This window comes from Cydia fagiglandana, chromosome Z (assembly GCF_963556715.1).
Source record: "Cydia fagiglandana chromosome Z, ilCydFagi1.1, whole genome shotgun sequence".
NCBI lineage: Eukaryota > Metazoa > Arthropoda > Insecta > Lepidoptera > Tortricidae > Cydia > Cydia fagiglandana.
Genome location: NC_085959.1, coordinates 17,451,705 through 17,476,294, shown reverse-complemented (window position 1 = coordinate 17,476,294; position 24,590 = coordinate 17,451,705). Strand labels below are relative to the sequence as shown.

Here is a 24,590-nt window from a genome sequence, read left to right as displayed (position 1 = left end):
TGGATCCAATTTTAAATACGTAATTAGTACATAATACGAGTATGCGATCGATCTAGAGATCTCTTTTGTAAATCCATGTGGTATGTAAGCACTTCCGTTGTCTCTAAATCCGAGAGACATAACCAGTTAACCCGTGTTTGCCTGACACGTTAAACACCGCTTCTCCGAATGTACCCGAGTTGGCTCGTGCTTATAATCTCAATTCGCAACTCGCACCTAACTCCTCTTATACATATTAACACGTTTATGTGACAACAGCAACTTCTCGTAAAGTGGAGTCTTGAGAACTAAACATGAAGATAGGTCGTGTTCAGTAATTTCAATTAATATGGTTTAATATTAACAATCGTTTTAAGTAAGAGCCACTGGTGGTCTAGCGGCAAGAGCGTGCGACTTTCAATCTAGAGGTCGCGGGTTCAAACCCCGACTCGTACCAATGAGTTTTTCGGAACTGTACGAAATATCATTTGATATTTACCAGTCGCTTTTCAGTGAAGGAAAACATAGTGAGGAAACTGGACTAATCCCGATAAGGCCTAATTTACCCTGTGGGTTGGAAGGTCAGATGGCAGTCGCTTTCGTAAAAACTAGTGCCTACGCCAATTCTTGGTATTAGTTGTCAAGCGGACCTCAAGGCTCCCATGAGCCGTGGCTAAATGCCGGGACAACACGAGGAAGATGATGATTAACAATCGTTTTAATTATAAAATTCAAAGTAAATAATCATAATCCGTAATATTTTATCTTTTAGATTTACTGGAAATTATCTTAATGGAAATGTAAAATGACAGCGTCAACACTGCAGCAGTAATGCTGCGGCAGTCGCCATCCCAATTTAAATTTTACTGTTTTGGACGCAACTTCATATTCTTTAAAGAACGTAGGTTTAGTAGGAGTAAGAGCAAAGTAATTTGGTGTCTCCAATCAAATTCGGCTCGTTACATTCGAAGGTCCGAAAACTTGTTGGTAGGTACAAACATACTCCTTTATGCGTGTTTTTGAAAAAATATACTACTTATAATCATACGTCGGACTCCAGCGGGCATTTTCGTGGCATGTCAGAATGATAGGTAAGGTTCGCAAATCAATCAATTCACTTTCGAGTATTTGTACTTAGTATTTGGTACCTAGTATTTATAATGTGAAATTTCAAATATCATAGCAACTAACTGCGTTATTTATAAACGTACTTGAACTACACATAAGTCAAAATGGCGAAAAAGTTCGTTTGGCTTTATCCGTCACTCAGACAATTGCAGCTGTGAGAAAGGAACAAAACAAATGAGTTAACTGGGCATGTCAAGTTCTATGAACACGGCTATGTTACAAATACTAGGTACATTATGATACTCGTAAGTTAAGATTTTTTTGTAAACCTTACCTTGCCCTCAAACTGCCCCCTATAGTCCGACGTATGCTTATAATAGTAAGAGAAGTAATTAAGGAACCAGAATTGTAGTAAACCTAGTTTTATAATATTCACTCAACATTTTATTTGGCAGCGCAACACGTACGAACTACAGAGGTCGTTCTAGCTCCTGCGGTTCCGATGCGGTACCGCCACAAAATTTATGTACCGCTGAGCGTGCAAGTCTAGTCCTGTACCAAGGCTCAGGACGTGAAAACTGAAACAGATACCGGTTTCGCGTGGCACCCCGTCCACTGCCTCCTGCGTACTGTACGCGCCCTCTACATGCGCTGTCCGCCCAGAATTGTAACGATTATTGCTGCGAATACTCCACGTTTCCAGAGTGTTTTGGGTAGGCATAGATTCCTTGGGGGGGCACCCCGCTCAAATATTAAGTTTCGTAAGAATTTTAAATTAGAGCATTAGGCGCGGCGTCTCCGCTAAATTTAATATTAATAATGTTATCCGAGCGAACTCGGCGGAAGGCTGAAAACAATGAATTCTTAATAGTTATTCTCCTCCGCGTCGAACAATTAATATAATGAGATAGAGAGGCAAGTTTAGCCTGCCTCAACCGGGCAAAGCAAATTGCCGCTAATTCTCTATTAGATTTATTCTAGATTTCGCTACCTACCTGAAATGGTGTTACCGTTTCCATTAAATGTTATTATGAAAATTATTCCATCGATCTTCTTCAATTTGTGATGAAATTCATGTAAGTATCAAAGATTCGTCAAAGTTTAAATTACATGAAACGTACCGAACATACATATATGACTAACATATTCAAGTATTCTCATTATACAAAATTATTACAGCATTGTTAAGAGTTATGAATTTATTATGAAGGGGCTATGTGCGCTTACTTTGGTATGTGTTTCATGTCGTATATTTATACTATAATAAATTGAATATATAAATATATATCGTAAGTTTTCTCTAAGGTAAATATTAAAAACCCATAATCTCAGGAACAAAATATTCATGGTCATTCCATAAATACATTTCGTTTCCCGTATGACGACCGGTCTGGCCTAGTGGGTAGTGACCCTGCCTGCGAAGCCGATGGTCCTGGGTTCGAATCCCAGTAAGGGCATTTATTTGTATGATGATACAGATATTTGTTCCTGAGTCATGGGTGTTTTCTATGTATTTCAGTATTCGTATATTATATATATCGTTGTCTGAGTACACACAACACAAGCCTTCTTGAGCTTACTGTGGGACTTAGTCAATCTGTGTAAGAATGTCCTATAATATTTATTTATTATTTATTTATTTATTTCCCAGAACTTAAACCCCAAACCACAAGCTTATTTGTACGCGGAGTCATCGTCAGCACCGACCTGCCGAACGCTTTACATCGAACATAAATGCGAACATCCTATTTACGTTGCATGATAATGTAACGTACCTACTCGTCGCTGGAATCTATCCACTATGTTAATACACAAAAAACGTGTTTATTAATGTTAAAATTGGAGAGAAAAATTAAAATTGCTTTATCGTTATAACTAGTAGAAGAAATAAGAGAAAACTGTCCAATTCTAACCGTAGATTCTAGTCGTAGAGCATAGTGGATAGATTCTCGTCCTCGGTACCACACTGTATGCACTAGTTTAATTTTCATCTTCGTATGTAGGTAGGTCCCTACTCGACCCTGAGTGCAGTGTAAGTAACTTGTATGTAGTGTAAGCCGATCGTGTCGGTGTCGGTATGTGCAGTGGGATTATCATGTTATAATTAAAATCACATCGAAACAGGGATCTAGCCTCGTTTGTCTTCGTAATAAATTGTTTGTTTTTCTCACGCTCGTTTCACATCATTTGTTCGTGTGTAATTTATCACGCTCTCCGCGACGTTGTGGATTAGACGGGCAATGCTCACATTACCGCACACATATTTGCAAGATTAAGCTTTTACATAAAATATTACAAGTTACAACTAAGGTGCCTGAGCCAAAGAAGGCCTGCTGCTATTTTTATTTTTCTTATAACACTATCACTACACCTTATAAAACAAAGACCCCCGCCGTGTCTGTCTGTTTGTTCGCGATAAAGTCAAAAACTACTGAACGGATTTTCATGCGATTTTCACCTCTCAATAGATTGATTCTTGAGAAAGGTTTAGGTATATAATTTGTTAAACCGTGCGAAGCTGGGGCGGGTCGCTAGTTAAATATACTCGTAAACGTGCAGTTTTGTTTATGGTACTAGCGAATATGGACGCAAACTTATGAAATTATGCCATTTTGAAATTCAACAAGCTTAAGAACCTGTGCCCTGTTTATCAAACTTCTTGTAACTTGGAATACAAGTGGAAGTCCCTTTTTGACAGCTTTTTTTAGAAAGGGACTTCCCTTATATTACAAGTTATAAGCCTTTGATAAACAGGGCACTGGTCTTTTTTTGGCGCCTTACTCGTCTATTTATTATTTTTTATATTATTATATTACGTGTTTTCGATTCGATAAAGTTGCGGACGGAACAAAACTGCATTCCTAGATAATTAAAGTAGTTACTAAATTTTACTGTGTTTGCACTTCCGATCAATATTAAGTACGTAACTCTCATATTTTTTACTTAACTAGATATGAAATAAAGCAATAAGGAAAATGTTACAGACCATCTTGCTTATTAATGAAATCATGCGAATAAATAACATTTTACCGTTACAAATCTCGAAAACGATTACGTAAAGAGAGGGAGGAGCGAGGAAAAAGAAGGTTTGCCTACATATGTCAGAATAATGCCGTCCACGAAACCGAATTTGAATTTTTCCTTTGTGCTTAACCGACATGTATTGTATTTTCGTTTTATTAAAAGCGGGAAAATAAACAAAAATTTGGGGGCTCTCTGTCTCCCTCCCTTCCCCTCACCTACGCACCGGGTACACACTCCGACCGCTACGCATATTTACTGAGTGGATGTATTCGCTCTTTGTAACTTCGCCCTGTGGCGTACATACCTTCCCTATTCTACCTAATTGAGGGCCAAAGGAAAAAGTTTAATTAAATTTAAGTTCCTCAGTATCACGCAAACAATAATTCTTGTGTTGTGTGGTAGAAACAATCGTAACAATAATAAGATCCGGCATAATCACGTGCATTTAAAGTCAAACAACCAACATTTTTTTTATAAGAATTATAACCTAATTGAGGACGGAAACGGAAATAGGTACAAGAGTATTTGTATTATATTTTGTTGTACCTGGAAATCATGCCCAGCAGTGGACCACTCAAATAGGCTAGAAAAAAATAGGTACTTGGGTAAAAAAATAGGTACGTGTAGCAAGCAGTGTATACATACTTTAAATAATTTTTATTTTTGATACTTTTAATGATATTTTGATATTTTTGATATTTTAATATTTACATTTACATAAGTACTTCTATAATTTTTAATGTAATTTAGACATACAAAAAAAATCATTAGTAATAGGGTCCCGTTTTACCCTTTGGGTACGGAACCCTAAAAAAACACACTGCGTGGTACCTGGGCTGGAGTGACTCGTATATATAGTTATTGGCCACTACATAATAATTGGGCAAATGAGAAAGAAACTACTCAATAGAAGGTTTATTGTTAAGTGTGGCCTACTAACTTAATATCATCATCATCATCATTATTAGGCCTAGTGCATCTTTACAGATGATTTAATTTACTATATACCAACAATAGATTATAAGCTACACAAGATATATAAGATACATGTTCGTATACCGGGTGTGGCCTGTAACATGAGCAAATAATTAAAACATAGATTGTACTCCTCAAACGGTGACACTTTTGTTCAACAACATTTAAAAATTATGAAGTATTAGACTCCCTATTTTTCATACAAAATAAATATTATCTTCAATGGACGCCATCGCCACGCCATATCATTGTGATTGACGTTGCTTGTCACGCCTTAAACATAACAAAATTTGCAATACATTGCGTCTTAGAATAAACTTTAAAATGTATTAAAAATCAAACCACACGTTATTTTTAAAAGTTGCTGAACAAATGTTAGTCAGTATGAGGAGTACAGCCTACAGTTTAGTTTTTTGCTCGTATTACAGGCCACACCCGGTATATTATTAGTACCCACAATCAAAAGAAGGGTCAGTAGGTATTAACGGCTGAATACCAGTCCATTGGTAATGGAATTTCTGCGATGTAACTAGGTAGGTAGTTTTTGTGCGCCTCCCTACCGCCTGAGGAAAGACACATTCGTTAATTAAAGAAAAACAAAGCAAGGACTCTGAAAGCGCAATACAGGAAGGTTCTGTAAGGAACTTTATTCTTATTACATACAAAAATAACTCTGGTGAAGTAATTTTTCTGCAATTACTTGTCAAAGACGTTACAAATGTTACAATGTTATTGAGAAGGGTATAAAAGTACCTATACACAATAATCTTATTAGGTAACTTTTATTTATATAATTTGGTTCGTAATAGGTACCCAAAGCCAACATACCGAGCATACGTAGAATCCACGCTACGATATGGTGTCCTAGCTTGGGGCAATAGCACCGATAAGGATAGGCTTTTTATCGCCCAAAAAAAATGTGTTCGAGCAATTGGGGACCTTGGGAAAGTTGTAAACCTATGTTTAATAATCTTGGCTTACTACCGCTACCCGCACTATATATGTACGAAATATGTATGTTTGTCAGCAAAAATAAGCATCTCTTTAAAAAGGCAGCTGACCTGAACCAGCGTCCTCGTAGAGACCCTAACAGGCTCGTATTAGACGTTACTCCAAAACTAGCACTCTACAGTAAAAGTTGTCTCAAAATGTGTGTTAAGCTTTTTAACAAATTGCCTGAACACCTTAAAGAGTTGAATGCCAAAGCACTAAAACCAAGGCTCTATAAATGGCTACATGGACAAACCTTGTATAATATTAATGAAATTTTAAATTGACGATTCCTTTAATTAATTAAATTTCTTAGCTTTAACATTGACATTTGAATTGTTTTGTATATACCTGTCTATTTTGATTAATGTATTGTATGTCCTAGACTTTAAGGTGTAAATTTGCATGCTACTTTGTAGTTAATCATGTGTTACCTAATAACAATAGCATAAGAACCACTGTACCATGTTTATTGCAAATAAATGAAATCTAAATCTAAAGTGTAGTAAAATTTTGACTATTTTTTTTATTGATTCCATATTTTTGTATTGTTTTTAAATTTTTGGTTAGAGGATTACAATTATTTGACATGTAAAAGCCCCTGTGGCCTATTTGCTGAATGTGATGTTTGAGGACATTTGAGATGACCCTCACTACTAGGTACGATATTGATTATATCTATTCTTGGCTTTAACAGCAAATAAACAGCAATAAGAGGGGTCGTAAAACAGCTTAAAACAAATGAAAATTAGACATGTTTTAGTGATTGTTTGCTATCAAGCCTTTTTTACCTTTTCTGGTTATGGATAGAGTCTGCCCTTGCAAAATAATATAGTTTTCGGTTGAGTACCTGTAATAATCACTTTCCCGGATATGTGAATGGTGCAAGTGGGGGTCTCTACCTATTGTTTCCTAAATAGTTGTGAGTCATACATAATGTTTGTCCGAATTTTTTTCGTTAGTCATAATTGGTTTTTCTCAGAAACACGTAACTTTTCAAGATTGCCATAAAACAAACCTAACCTATCTATAGAGTAACCTTACGAAAATCCTGAATAGTTAACGGTTTCAGTTTTACCAACAATACATTATGACTTAAAACTTTATGGGAAACAAATTACCCCCCCCCCCCCCCCCCGCCCTAATTGGCCAGTGAAGTTAAATAAAAGCTTGACAAATGAATGTGTTGTTGTGTAGCGGAGCTGGGCACGTGCGAGGCGCCGCTGGGCATGGAGAGCGGCATGATATCCAACGAGTCGCTGTCCTCCAGCTCCAACTACGACCTCAGCGTGTCGCCACTTAGCTCCAGGTGAGTACCTAAGTACTTGACGCGCAAACACGACATGTGTACAATTTATAGATGCCACAAATACTTAGCAAATATTCAGTAATCGGCGTACTCGGCTAACGCTACGTCTTACGTAGGCGAACAACGCGCGAACGCGGCGCGGCGCGGCGCGGCGAAATCAATCCTTTGATGCCCATAGAAGTGTCCTACGTAAGCGATCTCGTTGCGAACGCGGTGCGGCGCGATTTGCACGCGAATGTCAGGCGGCGCGGCGCGGCGCGGCGCGGCGGCGGCCGCTTTCGCCGCGCCGCGCCGCGCCGCGTTCGCGCGTTGTTCGCCTACGTAAGACGTAGCGTAAGAGGCCGGACTCCTTCTATGTAATATGTATATATTCATTAAAAGATACTAGTCTAGTTCTGACATTTCCAGCCCTGTCAGTGCCCGTCTGCCCGATTTGAACTTTAAGATACCTCAATTAATAGATCTTGAAACGATATGGATTAGACGTGTCAGTGTCAAAAGTGTTTTTGTTTCAAGAAACTTCACATTTGACAGTTGACAATTATAATTAGATATATCAACTGTCAAATGTGAAGTTATCGTTTCTAGATCTTTTAGTTGATGTATCTTAAAGTTCGAATCATGCCGGGTCTCTTTCAATAGTTTCAATCGCGCGATAGAAAGAGTGACATTTACTCGTAGGTACGTTATCACGTGGATAAGGTCAAATTCGTACACTTGTTTTACGAGTTCAATCAACCACCCTTAAACTGAATAGTAAGTACTTTTTAAAGATATCTACACAAAATGCGCATACTCGTAGAAAACGGTTATTTCGTATTTAACTGGGCATTGTTACACAACAATAGAGCGTCATGATACGGCCAAGTTGTAACAATTATTGTGAATCCCGCTACCGCAGTCGAGTAAAACACTCACGATTAGCTCAAACAATTAACAGGGGGTCTCACATTTGAGCCTCGAGCCCGCATAAGCCGGCGGCAGACAAAACAACGGGAACTCGGCGCTCGTTCGAGAAATTCACTAACAGAAAATTAAATTTTCATATGAATTCAGAGTGAGCGAGATCCTAAAAAGCCTTTCGGAGCCCGGCTCCCGAAAGATAACAAGATATAAGTACGGATGCCGAAACGTTATCATCTGAAACATTTTACATAGGGTCAGAGGCGAGTTAGCAAATGGTACGTTAATTTAGCGTTTAGCTCGCTTTGTTCTCACTACTGATGAGATCGCACTCAAGATAGGTATTCAAATTAAACGGCCGGTGGACGGAACCCGGAGGCGTCACCCCTCTTGACTAACGAAACACTGCCGCATATTATTTGCGTAGGCCATAATACTAATTTTATTTGCTTATGCGCAAACGTGTCTTATGGGTAATTACTTCTACGGACACATTTATGTTAATAAATTAGTAAATAAACTTCAAATATCTGCCGGTTTCTTTTCAGCGATAGCCGCGAGTAGTTTAGAATCATTTATCCGCTACGAGTATATGAAGCTCGATGACTTGCCATTGACAAGACAAAACCCATTCCTATCAACAAAAAGATCTAGGGGTAACTCCCAGTTCCCCCAGACCAGGTAGCATGCTCCCTAAAGGGATACGTTTCTGCAGTTTGCGTTCAAAAGTATGTGGCACAGTATAATCATTCTATTCACACAAGTATAGAGACACATTAATCTTTTTTTGTTAATGTATTAGAGAATGGCAGATACTTTTGACGCGTAGTCTGATCCGCTGCTTTTGATTCTGAATGTACTTAATTAGGCTATTATCAAAATTCTAAACTGGTTTTACGAAAACGACTAATATCCATTGCGATTTATTTTTGTGTCAGGTATGTTCTTAAACTGTATTACCTTAGTTCGTAAAAACAGGTTCAATGTATTGGTTAACCTAACAAGTTTTAAAGTACATTCGACTTTAAAAAATCACAACTATAAATTAACTGTTTCGTTTCCTAGTTTGATTCGAGATCTTATACTACATAAAATACAAATGTGCACAATTAAGTAGAAAAATCTACCCATTTACGTTATGTAAGTTACAGCCCCTTCCCGAGGAGCTAGATCCGGCCACGCGAACATATCATCATTAAAAACTTTTACGGCTCATATCCGTTTAACTATTTCTGTTTTCCCTACAGGGTTGGAATAACTTTGATAAAGTATTAAGATAAACGTACTATAAGTGCTCGACATGCTAATGCCCAATAGATGACACCTTGCTGTCACCTCTATTGACAAATGACGTAAGTTTCATGATGGCATGTACTGGGACCGCGTCGAGCACCAGTACGTTTACCTTATAGTGCACTTGTATCAGTGGGGAGACACTCCTGACTTCGGTCAAACTCGGCTCCGCTCGGCTCAGCATTGCTCCGAGCAATTTTTAGGGTTGGCACCACGTGACTTCCTTTTGCGTGCACGACCACAGATAAGATAATCACTTGATTTTTGACAACCTTAAATAGCCGAAAGCGAACCGCTGTCAAACTTCGGGTTTGTAGGAAGTGTCCTTTCTGTACGGTAGTAATATTATTTGTTCTGTGCTTGTATGCAGGATCCGGAGCGAGCTGCGTGGCGGCGCGTGGTGCCCCAACGGGCTGATCTCGCCGCGCAGCCGCGAGTACCTCGAGATAGACCTCCAGGGCGAGTACCTCATCACCGGCACAGAGTCGCAGGGCCGGTTCGCCAACTCGGTGGGAGTCGAGTTCGTCGAGAGCTACTCGGTCGAGTACTACCGTGCTGCTCTTAACCGCTGGGTCAAATACAAAGATTTTAATGGCAGCAGAGTGAGTATCATCAACTATTTCTTATTTTATTAAACAGGTAGGTATTGTTAGAAGGAATTAGTGTTAAATAGATAGGTATGTGGTTCAACGTTAAATTTAAACTTAGGTTAAAATCTTTTCAATCTTAGTTTGACATAAGTACCTACCCGAGCGGAGTAGGTAATAGCGTTTTGCGAAGAGTTAGTGTAACTTATTAAATATCTCGAGCATAATGTGTTCATATGAATAAGGGCATACGTATACCTTCTCTAATTATTTTAAGTTACTTTAAGCTTGTTTGCGTAACGTCCAGATATAAATAAACCGAATAAAATAAAATATTGAAGTAAATGTATAAAAGTAATTATGATATGTTTGTATTTTTTTTTCAATTTGAAAGTTGTAATTCTATTTATCTAAAAGAACGCTGCAGTCGTATTTGTATAATATATAGTCCCTTATAAATAGAGTGACGTTAACAATAAATATTTCAACATTACTAAGGTATATAAATAAACAAAGAAAATTAATGTTTAATAATTGAATTACGTGCTGAATGAATACGAACAGCAAATCCAAAATGCGAGTCTTGCCTTTGACATTCAGACAACCTTTTAACCGTCTTCTAACGTAATTTTATGAGATTTCAAAATCGATATAATACGCAGATAACGTTTCTAAACGTAGCTGGTAACCTAATTAATTACTTTTCTGTTTCGACATAACGAAATGATTAAAATTGTTACATAAGATAGTCAGTGAATGTTAAAGTTTTTAAGCTCGGTTTGCAAAGGCACCGAGCTCAACTTACATGGAATTAGTCCCACTGCGGAAGAAACTTTACACTAGCTGTCGCTGCCTAATGATACACGTGTGCTCTGTTCCCTCTAATATCATACGTGGCAACAATAATGTTACTAAATATCCGCTTTAGATACCTACTAGCAATATCGACTAAAATATGTGATGAATATTGACGATGGTTTTATATAAGTACTTGTTATGAGCGTAGTTGTGCACGATTTGTTTATAAGGAGCATTCCACGAAATTGTCTACCGCTTGTCCCGTACAAACGCGAATTTTCTGAAGATTTTCACATATAAGAGTTTCCTTTCCTATGACAAATGGTCAAAAATATGCACAGAAAAATAATCGCCTGCTTTAAATGCCGATAAAAAGTCGCAAAATAGGAAATAAAACGCGTTTGTACGGGACAGCCCGTGGAATACTCCATAACTGGAAAGGTTCCTACATCATTACCTACTGTTATTACTTTAGAAAATCAATCCTCATTTGTTTAATATATTTTAATGTGTTGTTGTAGCTGATACCTGGAAACGTCAACACATACACGCCCCGGAAGACGATATTAGAGGCTCCATTCGTTGCATCCAAAGTCCGCTTCTTTCCCTACGCTGCCCACCCCCGGACAGCGTGTATGAGGGTCGAACTTTATGGGTGCCTGTGGAAACGTAGGTATAAGAGTATACAAGGTTTCAGTAGCTAGCGACGTCCCGGGACCCATTGCGAGGCGAACTAGCTCTAGCGATCGTGAATATATTATAAGTGCACTGTTTACCATATTTATTAAAATATCTACTAAAATACTCTTGTAAACTTGTAAACATCTTTTTTATCGCATTGCGAATTATTACTGCCCGCCTGTAGGCGGTGTAATGAATTAACGACGTCTGTATTTCTGCAGAAAATCTAGTTGCCTATTCTGCGCCCAAGGGTGGAGACATGCAGGCCATGACAGGGGGGGCGCGATTCGAGGACCTGGCTTACGACGGCGTGCAGCGCGACGGCAGACTTCTGGACGGGCTCGGCCAGATGACAGACTCACTCTTGGGTCCCAACGACTTTGAACAACCTGACCCTTTAGATACACAAGGTAATCAATATTCAGCTAAATTTCCAATCGTCCAACTTCACGGTTATGAAAACGTCAATATAGTCTCCAAAAATAGTCTAAGCCAATATAACACAGTGTCTAATTGACTGCATAAGTAAAGCGATAGATGACGCCTCTTCAATAAGAACCTTAATTCACAGTATAATTAGGTTCACGCTTGCAGGTACTCGCTGGGTCGGCTGGAACAAATCAATGCAAGTGGATGACGAAGTTGAGCTCACTTTTAATTTTAGCACGACACAACTGTTCTATCATGTTGATATCCATACAAATAACATGTTTACCAAGGATGTGCAGGTAAAGTAATAAATATCAAATTAAGGATGACTCCTGTTAGACCGGGCCGTGTCCAAGCAGGAGCTTCCGGCACATCGTTTTCTATGGAAAGCATCACGTGATCGCCTGTCATGTCATAGAAAAGTAAGCCCCGGAAGCTCCGGTCCGGACCGGACACGGCCCGGTCTGACGTGAGTTACTCATGTTTGTATAATATGTATTATAAAAATGGTGCTTGGAAGTTTTGATAATTAAGACAAGTCATTAAACATTAAACCAACCATCACCGTACATACTTAGATGTGGTTTTATGTTTCCACCAGTTGTTCAAAGAGGCCGAAGTGTACTTTTCCCTGGAGGGAGAGAGATGGCAGGAGGAGTTCGTATCGCACGAGCCGAAGCAGGATCGCGTGTCGGAGCACGCGCGCATGGTGCACGTGCCGCTGCAGAACCGCACCGCCAAGCATCTCATGCTGCGCCTCAAGTTCCAGCACGAGTGGATCCTCATCAGCGAGATCACCTTCAAGTCAGGTCAGTGGCTTATCAAATTACAAAACTAATGTACAGTCGCCATCAGATATATCGGAGCGGCCAACGTGTTCATAATATCTGAACACGCACTCTAACGCCTTGACAATAGAGGCGTGTTCAGATATTTTTGAGCGCCTTCGCTGCACCGATATATCTGACGGCGACTGTACCAAGAAGCAATAGACACGAAATTAAAATTAACATTTAAATATTGTATGTTATTTATATCGTGTTAACGTATTAAGCACCGTGCAATGCTAAAGAGCTACTTCCCTTTATATCAATAAGCAAATCATTCCAAACGGCAGATAATTTATTTGCATTAGATTCACGACTCATTTTACTAAGTCCCAATCAACGCTCCATTCCCGAAATAAATATCATCTGAATCCAAAACAGTTTACTGAATCAAATGTTTTATACAAATAAATAAATCGGGCAAATAATTTGGGTGCGAAAAAAGTGAGCAGGAAGATTCATAAGCACGATTGGGTGATTTTTCGCGCGAACAAAAAGAGGGCCGCCCCGGAGGGCACAGGACGCTCAGGCACGCTAATAGATCCATTACTCCTCATCGGGCTCCCTTATCTGTTCCGAGCACTCGCGAGCCTCCGGCTATTTCACAAATTTTATCTTTCTCTAATTAATCCACAGCTCTTTTGAGAGAATCGCCTCTTAAGTGATAAATCGCCGCGCGCTAAACGAAGAACTTGTAATTAAAGCAAATCTTTGATCTGAATTATTTTCTTCCCCTCAATTATAACAAGAACACCAACACGTTAATAGTGTTAAATATTTTTTTCAACAGGTATTATACTAAAAACAATATATATATTTTCAGAATAGGTACTGTATTTATTTATAATGTACATATACTTACTTACCTATTTTATTCAAAATATTAATATTTAAAAGGTAATAGATACACGTTATAACAATAAATTAATCCTTTATAGGTACTAATTGCGTATTCCCGTAGTTACAGAAACGTAGCCACTTATGTTACTTGTGCAAAGCGTTAATTATAACTGCACTATTAAGTGACAGCCCAAATAGGACAAGTAACTCGTACGTATCTTATACCTATAAGTAGAACCGCAGTTATCATATCCTGAGAGCAAACCCATTATGAAACCAACTTGTCGGCTTCACCGCAGCGAAGAAACAGAGTTTTAATTATAGGGTCGGTTTTCTTTTTTTTTAACATACAGCATACTCAAAAAATGGTTATTTCTGTCAGTTTAGCGTTCCCAAGTTCGTTTTTGCAAAGTACCTTTTTGTTTTTTGTTCGCCCACAGGTACATCCACACCAGAGAGTTTGGATGTTCATAAACTTTATATATATTTTTATGTTGGCATTCGACATTTATTTATTACGAGCAAAAACTTTATTACACGGTATAAAGTTAATATTGTTTTGTTATCAAGGTTAGGTGGGGTGAGAGAAACACTTCTAGGGAATCCTCAAACTGTTTCTCTTGGCTCGAGCAAAATAAACTAGGTTTCTCTTAACCCACGTGACCTTATAAATAAAATGACATAAGAACCTAGGTATAAAACTATATTTCAATTGAAAAGTGTTGGATTAGTTGGCTGAATGGGGATTATTGTTGCCAAGTTATATTGAAACTGTGTGAGTGCTTTTTGTATAAAATGAGTTATTTATCGTAATACATTTTTGCAATATACTTATTTATCATCGCTAAACATTATAAATAGAGATGAATCGACAGTATCAATCATGTTTATTTAAGGGAAAATGAACCTCATTTATTGTAGTATTTATTGCGCCCAATATTTTTAAGGTTTAGGTTAAGGGCCCATAATTTGTGTTAATTTAATTGATTCCGATGCATTATGTTACCACAAACAGCAGTTTCTTTTTTTGTTACACTCTTGAAAGTGTGTTGACTTAAAATGCTATACTTAAAGTTATCTCTGTGTTAATTACCGAAGTAAATACAATAAACGGTTAATTTAAGCAACATAAAGGAATCAATTAACTTAAGACTACGTAGGTACCTACGTACAGGGCCTTAAGTACTATTATTTTAATCCCTTACATTATACATACACATTACACACAATGACACATTCTAGGTATGTATTGTATTAAGATTAGCTACTACAATACATTACACATTAAGTACACATAATTCCAATATTAAATAATGCTTTTTAAGTCATAGAGATATCTCCTTAACGTTAACTTTCCACTCGACGCGATATAGTTAATAAATATGTACCTACCTAATACCTATAGGTAGTCTCAACACTAATTGTAATTACATGTTGAGGTTTTAATACCGGGTGTGGCCTGTAACGTGAGCAAATGATTAAAACATAGATTATACTCCTCAAACGGTGACACATTTGTTCAACAACTTTTAAAAATTATGAAGTATTTAGACTCGCTACTTTTCATACAAAGTAAATATTATCTTCAATGGACGCCATCGCCACGCCATATCATTGTGATTGACGTTGCTTGTCACGCCCTAAACATAACAAAATTCGCAATTAGAATAAACTTTAAAGTGTATTAAAAATCAAACCACAAGTAATTTTTAAAACTCGCTGAACCAATGTTGGTCAGTATGAGGAGTACAGCTTACAGTTTAATTTTTTGCTCGTATTACAGGATTTACAGGCCACACGCGGTATGTATAACTGGCATAGAAACATAATCTTAAAGAGAAACAACGAGGCGTCAGTAGCACAACCATATTTGAATAATCGAATCCTATTTTTAGTGCGTTTTAATCAAGTGCTTTGTTGTTGTTAGGTACTTTATAAAACCGGAAGGATCAATTTACTATTTTTGAGAAAATGCCTCGCACGTTTTGACCAACGTGCGAGGCATTTTCCGCCTGCAAACTAAAACTACTAAAGAAATTTCTAACTTTTTGTTCTTTATTCAATAATTACCTAATAATACCTACTTGGCACTATGTAGATACAATTAGAAATTAGCACAGTATAAAACGACTGTTGGCACCTCTCTGCCGCTATTATATAGTACTGGCAGCCAGCCATTCCGTGCACCTCAGATCAAGTTTAGACACAGTGTGCCATAGTTTGCGAGACAATCCGTTAAAGATAGATAACTTGCAAATAAGTTTTTACTAGTGATGTGGTTTACGGTACCTACCTACATTTACGAACACTAACAGCATTTTCTAAATTTTACGAATACGAATAGTGGCTATGATTAATGGTAATATTCCATTTCTAACCGCTGCTGCACTACCGGTACTGAACGCGTCGCTGTCATTGACAATTTCCTCAGTAAGAGTGACATTCCATTTCCAACTGCAGCTGCAATACTGTTCATTTTACTATAGAAACGCGTCGCTGTCATTGTCAATTTCCATAGTAAAATGAACAGTATTGCAGCTGCAGTTGGAAATGGAATGTCACCTTAAAATGAACAGTAGTGCAGCTGTCGTTGGAAATGGACTGTCACCTTAAGGCAACCAACTTATCCTTGCGGTCGTCTCCGTACACTGAAATATGTATCAACTGCAATCATTACTTTGTCGTGATTTTTGGATTTTTCCCTTTAAGTACTAAAAGATATACCGTCTTGTTTTGTTTTATAGATTTTTTAAATTTAATCCCTATAGATTTTAAAGGTCTTTTTTTTATTAATTGCTTTGTCTAATGAATTTGTTAAAACATTTTCCGTGTAAGACTTTACGAAACATAATTAGGTAACTATTATAGGTAGTTAATTAAATTGGTAGCTACATTATAAATTCGATATGACCACCGAAAAATACGAATACATTTTTTAAATTCGACGTATACGAATATTCGCAAACTATATTTGCGGCGAATACGAATTCGAATACGAATTCGTTGTGAGTATCTCTAGTTTTTACCCACGACGGAGACGAAGACGGCATATCCATTAAGGTTGAGAGGCAGTTCGTGTATTTATTTTCGGGTTTGTGTTGTTTGTTTGTGCAGACGAATTAATGTTCCTAATTGTCCCTAAAACAGATCAATCGTTTATTAGCGTAAAACTCTTAAGGTAAACGTACTTGTGCTCGACGCGGTCCCACGGCTCGACGCGGCATCTTGAAACTTAAGTCATTGTTAATAGAGGTGACAGCAAGGTGTCATCTATTAAGCATTAGCATGGCGAGGACTAGTACGTTTCCCTTTTACCTAGTTTGAACCCACAATAACGCTGTTTCTAAAATTTTCAAGGCATCAAAAACATATATACCTAATTTTAATATTGAGTGTTTAGTAAAGGATGGACCGGACCGTGCCCGGAGGCGTCCAGAAAACTAAGCACCGGAAGCTCCAGCACGGTCTAGCGTGAGACATCCTTAAAACTGTTACTCACACGTATAGGTAGTAAGTTTCTTTTGAAAATATTAGCCAATTTTATAATATAAGAGCTGTGATATACCTAAACGCAGCCACCATAACTCCGAGTTAAAAACGCGCCTCACGGCGTTCGCAGCACAAATTCCGTCTGCACAAAACCGGCGCGGCCGCTCGGCTAAGCCCACACCATTGTAGCCCCACAATTAGTTCTGTTCTCGACACCTATTCATTTCCCCGCATTGTCTTAGCCTAAGACGGAGGCGGTGTTTTCCTTCTCGCAATACGTTTAGTTGTCAGCGCTTCGCACTAAAAATAAATAACTACGTTAGTTAGTCAAGTCAATTAATAAGTAAAGTAAAATTAAACATAAATTGGTCTTATATTACGTACTTTTATGATAAATGAACGACGGTAAAAGTAAAAAAAAGTAACAGTAAACGGATAGAAACGGATAGTACATAGCATAGATTTTTTTATACAAGAGCACTGAGAGTGTTTACTGCTTAGTTGTTACTTAGTTTCTTTTTACTGACGTTGTATCTATTTAAAGTTGGAAAATTGAAAAAAAAAACATTGGAAAACATGCTTAATGGATTGATAAATAAACGGTGTATAAAACTCACTACTCATAATCCAATTAAATCTTAGCCCACCTTTAGACTAAAGGTCCTATTCGTTAAAAAAACATGATTAGGGATAGGGTAACCCGGAGCTCTTTTGGGGTGCAACTGGGAAAGCACTAGGACTATAGGTAAACAATTAAAAATACTGACGGTTGCTCCATTGTTGTTATTTTTTTCAACAGTTCCCACCGTAATAAACGCTTCAGCGGAATTTCTGGACGAATATTACCGCACCGATTTGCCGCCGTCGTCCCGCAAGAAGCGCAACTCGTCGTTGCGCGTGAGTGTGGGGCTTGCGTGCGGCGCGCTGGTCGGCGCCGGCGCCTTCATCGCTGCGACCGTCGTTCTCCTGGCCAAGAGGACCAGGCGAAGGATACCAAACATGCTTAAGAAGCCATTTTGCCCATCGTTACGGAATGCCACATCCAACTCCAGGAACAACCGCAGGGCCCCCAGGCTGGCGCTAGCTCTTGCCAATTGTCCACCAATACACATGCTGAGGTAAGCTATAGGTAGTGATAATATACCACTTTTTAATGCCGTATTTCTCTAAAATAGTTTTGTTTTGTTAATAATACCATAACTACGAGTACACCTTATAAAACAAAGTCCCTCGCCACATCTGTCTGTCGGTATGTTCACGATAAACTCAAATACTACGAGTACTATACGGATTTTTATGCGGCTTTCACTTTTTCACCAAACTCATACTTGAGGAAAGTTTAACTAATGTGTAATAGTTTTGTGTAAATTGGTTGCAATATACCCGTACAAATCTAGTATCAATTAAAAGTCCTGTAAGTAATACGTTAGCTGATTCAGCATCAATAAATGTGGTGATAACAAAAAATCGGTAAATATTTATACCAATCGATTAGTATCAATATCGAATATAAACGGTTATTGATACACACATGCTTGTTCTGTTTTGTACGCAGGCCTGCAGTCGTCGATGAGGATTATAGAGAGCCCTACAATATATGGCGGGAGACCCTCGGGCGGCGCGACAAGCACGACGCCCATGATCAAAACGAATACAACGGTGAGTTTTATCCGAGTTTATTTACCAACAACGTTGATTAAATTTTCTACCTTTGTTTCGCCGTTTCGAAACTGCGCTTACCAGCTAGCACCATACACACGACAGGATTGGGACGATACCTATATGCGTTTAGAGTTGTTTTTGTTTTTTGTGCGCGGGGTGGTTATTGGCAATTGATGTTCAAAACGGACTTAATTATTTTTGTAAAGTACTTATAGATGTAGTGCGTCGTAAACGTTCGTATTTTTGTCATGCAATGCTACTTCAGTCAACCTCGGTACTTATTCTTGTGTATTTTTATATACCTTTCTTAATATGAATTATAAATCGTGTCTATTTACATTGTCGACAATTCATAAACCGAGTCACAGTTAGATTATTCCATGATTAATACAATCCTGCTACATCAAACAGGATCAAATGTTGAGGCGCGGGGGCTGACCCTTAGAGTAAACATTGGCTCTTAAAAATTACAGACCCTACATTTATAATTACAAACAAGGGTAACCTACTCTCAGTATTGAAGGTCCAATTGTTATGCTGAAGCGATATACAATCAAATATTTTGCTCGAAAAAACACAGTAAAAATATAAGATGTATGAAACTTGTTAAAGGACATGCAACTGAGAGAAGAGGACTACTCAATCAACAGCAGTTAGACCCTGAATTATAGCAATTACGAGTATTCGCTCCATAAAAATAAAATATAGCGGCTTATTCCAGGAAAACAGAGTTGACATTTCGCATTTTTAAGTATAACATAACATCATTAGCAAATATACACCGGAGATAATTCTACGCAGACCCAACAAAGTACTTACTAATATAGAAATATAAAAACTCCGGAAAATTAAACCCGCCCGGCACTTACCCATGAACAAGCCTAGTTCAGTCGGCTAGTATAGGTAAAAATAACCCATAATATTTTTTTTTATTATTATTATTGGGCTTATTCATGGCCACTGACTAGCCGAGGCGTAGACGTGGCCTACGATGGAGCGAGCTCGCCCAGAAGGTGCCTGTTCACTCTTGATTTGAAGGTTGCCGGGTTATAAGAACACGGAAATATAGACGCCGGCAAGGAATTCCATAATATTATTATAATAATATTATAATATTTATTTTGTTAAGTAATAAAGGGTAAAGAAAGCTGGGTTCGATGTGACTTGCCCCAGGTCATGTTCGGCGCGCCTACCTTCCCGCCTCCCGCTAGTTAGCCCGCGCCGCGCGACACTCGCTCGCCCCTCGACTGCACTCGTGGCTTTTCGAGTGCACTTGCCCCTAGATCGTTACTTTTCCTAGCTACTCTCCGACCTCTTACCTTCGCGAGTTTGTTAATGGAAACGAAATGTCTTAATGAGCTTTGTAACGAGACCGTTATTTATTTGATTGCCGCATTTTATTAATATAAAACGCGGCAATCAATTATATCATTTGACTTAATTCACCGTGGTTTCACCGAATCATACATAAACAACTTCATCGCATAGGTAGAGCAATGTACCTAAGGACTTTTATATTATATATTTAACTAAGTGCTGTTCTAAAATGTCACTAAAAGGGTTAGATAATTCTAAAGTATAGTTAAAAACTATTGTCACGTAATCCCAGTTGGGACATAACAATTCATTAATTATGTAGAGTATTACAAGTAAAACCTAGAAGCACAGACTTTAGGGCCCCTTATAAAGAAAACTAAGATAGAGGAGCGAGCTCGTTACGACGGGCGGACGTCCGGTCGGAAGGGCAGCCATTGTTCAGGCGCCATATTGAAAAGATGATGCGCCCTCAGAGCACGATAATGGGGCTAGCGGGTGCGGGCTAGCCTGCTATCACCGACGGACGGGTACATTGTTAGAGGAAATAGCCAACATGTTCAAATATCGACGGATCTGCCCCGTTCGCTCGCATAAGAATGCCGTAGAATAAAAATAAGCCACCTTTACCGTGTATAATAACACCGCGCTCCGCTCGCATTCTGCTGGAATCTGGAATGGTTATTTTGAACCCTTCAGACTGGTGAATTTAATTTAGAGGTAGGTTCCCAGTCAAGATGAAATAACGTAGCGAGTTTTTTCTGAATGTTATATACATTACAAAACAATATTAAGTATGAGGAATGCTTGCACACACAGTATAATTACGCAGTATAAAAGGCAAAGAAATGTGTCTAGTCAGAGAATTTCAATTTTCTCTATATGAAGACATCTCGTATATAACTTATTTTTTTTACCTATACTCACTTACCTAGTTAATAAATGTGACGTCCCACGGGTAAAGGTACCTTATGGCGGTTGGCGCTTACGCTATTATTAACGCCGCTCCATTATTATTGCGGCGCTATGCGACGTTAGCGCCAGCCGCCATAAGGTACCTTTTACCATGGAACGTCACAAATAACGCCGTATAAGAAATACCTACCTACCATCACATCTCGTGTTTACCACCCACTAGATAACAACTCTTATATGTAAACTCTGATATTGATAAAACTTAATCATCATATTCATAAGACGCCTTTATTTCCTTCACTCGCATTTACATCTCGAAATACAGGATGATTCATGAGACGTGAGCAGGACTAATCCTGCACACTCACTACCTGATAACTGATCGATCACCGTCATATTTAGGTGAAACAACCACACTTTTTCCTATTTTTTAACTTTTTGGTGAGGGCAAATTTAATTCTTTACAATCATGGTTACCCTACAAGACCCAATTAATAACCATAAAACCTCTTTAACCGTAATGACAGCATTTGATTACGAAGAAAATAAACTGTCAAACTTGAGTGAGATACGAGTTTTCAAAAGTAATCAGACTGTGATGACAGTGATGACATTCAATTTGACACAGAATATCGGTAGTTTAGTATTCTAATTTTAGGGTGACCATGCACGTCGTAAATAAATTTATACATTTTTTTTAAACACGAGTAGAAAATTAACGTTAATCTCACTAATACTGATACGAAACAGTTGCTTATAATTTACAATATGCGCAGTGTTAGTCCTGCTCACGTCTCCTGAATCACCCTGTATACGTTGCTCCAACTAACTCCAACCTTAGTCCAATCTATAAGACATAAAGTGCACCAACGCGTGTCTGCGACAACTACTTGCTTAAAATCCATGGACAAACACTAGTCGACCAGTGTCTAAGCCCCATCTACCTGTATCACGAGAAAAAGCGGAATTTATTTTCCTGGAGTTGCTTATCACGCAAACTCTTACATATGATTTCTTTGCACGCAGAAATCTGTGAAGACCCAGAATTCCCGCGCCCCTACATGATGAAACGCCCCGACCCGCACGAGAGCTTCTACGCTGCCACCGACATTATACACCATGTGAGTTTTTATTTTTATTCCTTTACCATATAATAAAAAGTCTAAATTACATAATATAAAAGTCTTAGTTAAGTGGTCTACAACTTACCGTAGTCCTTATAGCAATTAGTTTTTAGGGTTCCGTACCTCGAAAGGACAAAACGGAACCCTTATAGGATCACTGTCACAGCCTCCTGTCGGCAGTCCTCGGAAACTAATGGACCAATTAAGTTGAAATTTGGTACACATATGAGAATTTTAAACATGGGGGCCACTTTTGGGTAATAAATGAGAAAATTAAAAAGCAAAGCTTTTCAAACTATATTGTTTTATATATCAAATAAAAGTGGTTTTTTTGAGGATTTCAAATATTTTTTTTTGTAATTTTTAATTATATAGGTTAAAAGTTAGTTTTAAAAATAGCCAAAAAATAACCCCCCCCCCCCCCCTTTATCTCCGAAACTACTGGGTCAAAAATTTTGAAAAAATACACAAAATAGTTCTTTACCTTTAGATGACAGGAAAACCTTTTAAAAATGTGCAGTCAAGCGTGAGTCGGACTTGATATACGGAACCCTTGGAACGCGAGTCCGACTCGCACTTGGCCGGTTTTTTAAACCCTGCAATTAGGCACGTAAACATTGACTAACCAAGTGTACAAGTGTCAACATCGTCATGGCAGAACCGTGTTCTAAATATCCGCTCAAGAGTTTTAAAATCGACACACTTTAAATAATGCAAAGCAAATCGTTTCACGCTCATGGTTGACACAGTTTCTCATCTCTTCTTTGTTTATATTTTTTAAACTTCGATCTTCAGTATTGACTTATATTTACTTATTTAATATCACAATGAACTATCACAATGTATACGAAAGGCTACGTGGGTAAGTAACAAAAGCTATCGCAGCAATTAGGCACAAATCACGTTAAATAAAGCAGCGTCGTTACGTTGAAACACGATTTCGAAGAGCGATATTCAAAATGCAAGACTGTTGTAGCTGGGCCCCCGTGAGGACGTGCTGCCCGCCCAGATTCAATAACCGGCAAGGCCCTTGTTTTATTGGAAATGCAATTTGCATAATATTGAACCTTCAGATTCCGATATTTCACGTCGGGTGCATTTTTTTATTGAATCATACAATCAGTGCAATAGGTCAGATTTAAGCTTTATTTAAATGATTACGAGTATGTATTAATTTTCACCCTTTTACATTCCATACTCCTGTAATTTTTCACGCCCTATTGAATAGTCTCTAATGCCTGATCTCCCTTCATTTGTTTACACCTGACGGTGACCACGGCTAACATGCGAGTATACGTGTAGATTGCAACATCGCTCACATTGTAGTATACTAATTCACCGGTGGCCCTCCCGCCCGTGATTTCCCTGGAGAGTATCGTATTGTGACGCCGTGGGGAGTGGCAAACCTGCTCATCGTTCATTTGTAATGAGCACAGTTATTTAACACGTTATTTGTTTGTTTGTTTCCTTTCAAATTTCGGTGCTAACGGTTAGGGCATTTTTATTATTGAGTCACCTGTAAAGGCTGTAAAGTTAGTGTCAAACGCCATATAGGTTCTTCGTATTTTAACTACAATTAAAAGTAAAATTGGCAATGTTCTATTATTCTTATGTTAACAAAATTAGCTTAATTCTTTTTTACTTAAGCAACATGTAGACTATAGAATAATACTTATGTAGTCGGGAATCGGGAGTCAATCTGATAGCTAACATAGGTAAGTCAAATGGATCGCTCATAGAACGTTGTATAATTATTGGTGAAATTGATTGGCATACATCGGTAGCACCTACATATATAGAATGCATTCATCGGCCATAATGAACTTCGGTGAAACGGACAGGTGGGATATTGGATTAGCTTCTACGTAGGTAAGCTCGCCTTTCATGCGTAGTAATTAATGTAATTATGTACCTACACTGATATTACCGGCTCGGCTTTTTTCATATAACACCACAGCACATTCCAAAAATATTACTTTGAATGAAATGCAGTGAACCCTTGATAAAACGAAACCCTAACTTCTTAACACGAAATAAAAAACTTTCTTCTTCCCTTCATAAGACCTAACCTCATTAAGAGAAAGTAAACAATGGTTCCCTTTACGATTATCCAGTACAATTTTAAAAACGTCCGTAACTCGAGACATAAAATTCATCCCCTGTAACTCGAAAAAATTGGAGTATTTAGTAATTTTCATGACCTCAAATATATCTCGAAATTATTTACTAACAAATCTCATTAAATCGAATAAAATAATATGACTGTAAAGTGTCATTCTATGGAACTCGCTAACTATGTAAACAAACCGCCATTTTGAAATTGTCAAAGAATGATGAATTTACTAGTGACTTTTGTTTACATAAATAGTTAGCAAGTTCCATA

The 24,590-nt window shown here is 38.1% G+C and overlaps 1 protein-coding gene across 1 annotated transcript in view; it reads left to right on the top strand.

Annotated features, from left to right (window-relative positions):
• LOC134679315 (epithelial discoidin domain-containing receptor 1-like) overlaps nt 1–24,590 on the top strand; it is a 201,159-nt gene that overhangs the window by 111,996 nt on the left and 64,573 nt on the right. The window contains exons 4-12 of the mRNA XM_063538218.1: nt 7,234–7,345; nt 9,912–10,143; nt 11,448–11,595; nt 11,829–12,017; nt 12,202–12,335; nt 12,638–12,845; nt 17,992–18,310; nt 18,748–18,851; nt 22,110–22,204. Coding sequence (XP_063394288.1) covers nt 7,234–7,345; nt 9,912–10,143; nt 11,448–11,595; nt 11,829–12,017; nt 12,202–12,335; nt 12,638–12,845; nt 17,992–18,310; nt 18,748–18,851; nt 22,110–22,204 — 1,541 coding nt within the window. The remainder of the gene's footprint in view (nt 1–7,233; nt 7,346–9,911; nt 10,144–11,447; nt 11,596–11,828; nt 12,018–12,201; nt 12,336–12,637; nt 12,846–17,991; nt 18,311–18,747; nt 18,852–22,109; nt 22,205–24,590) is intronic.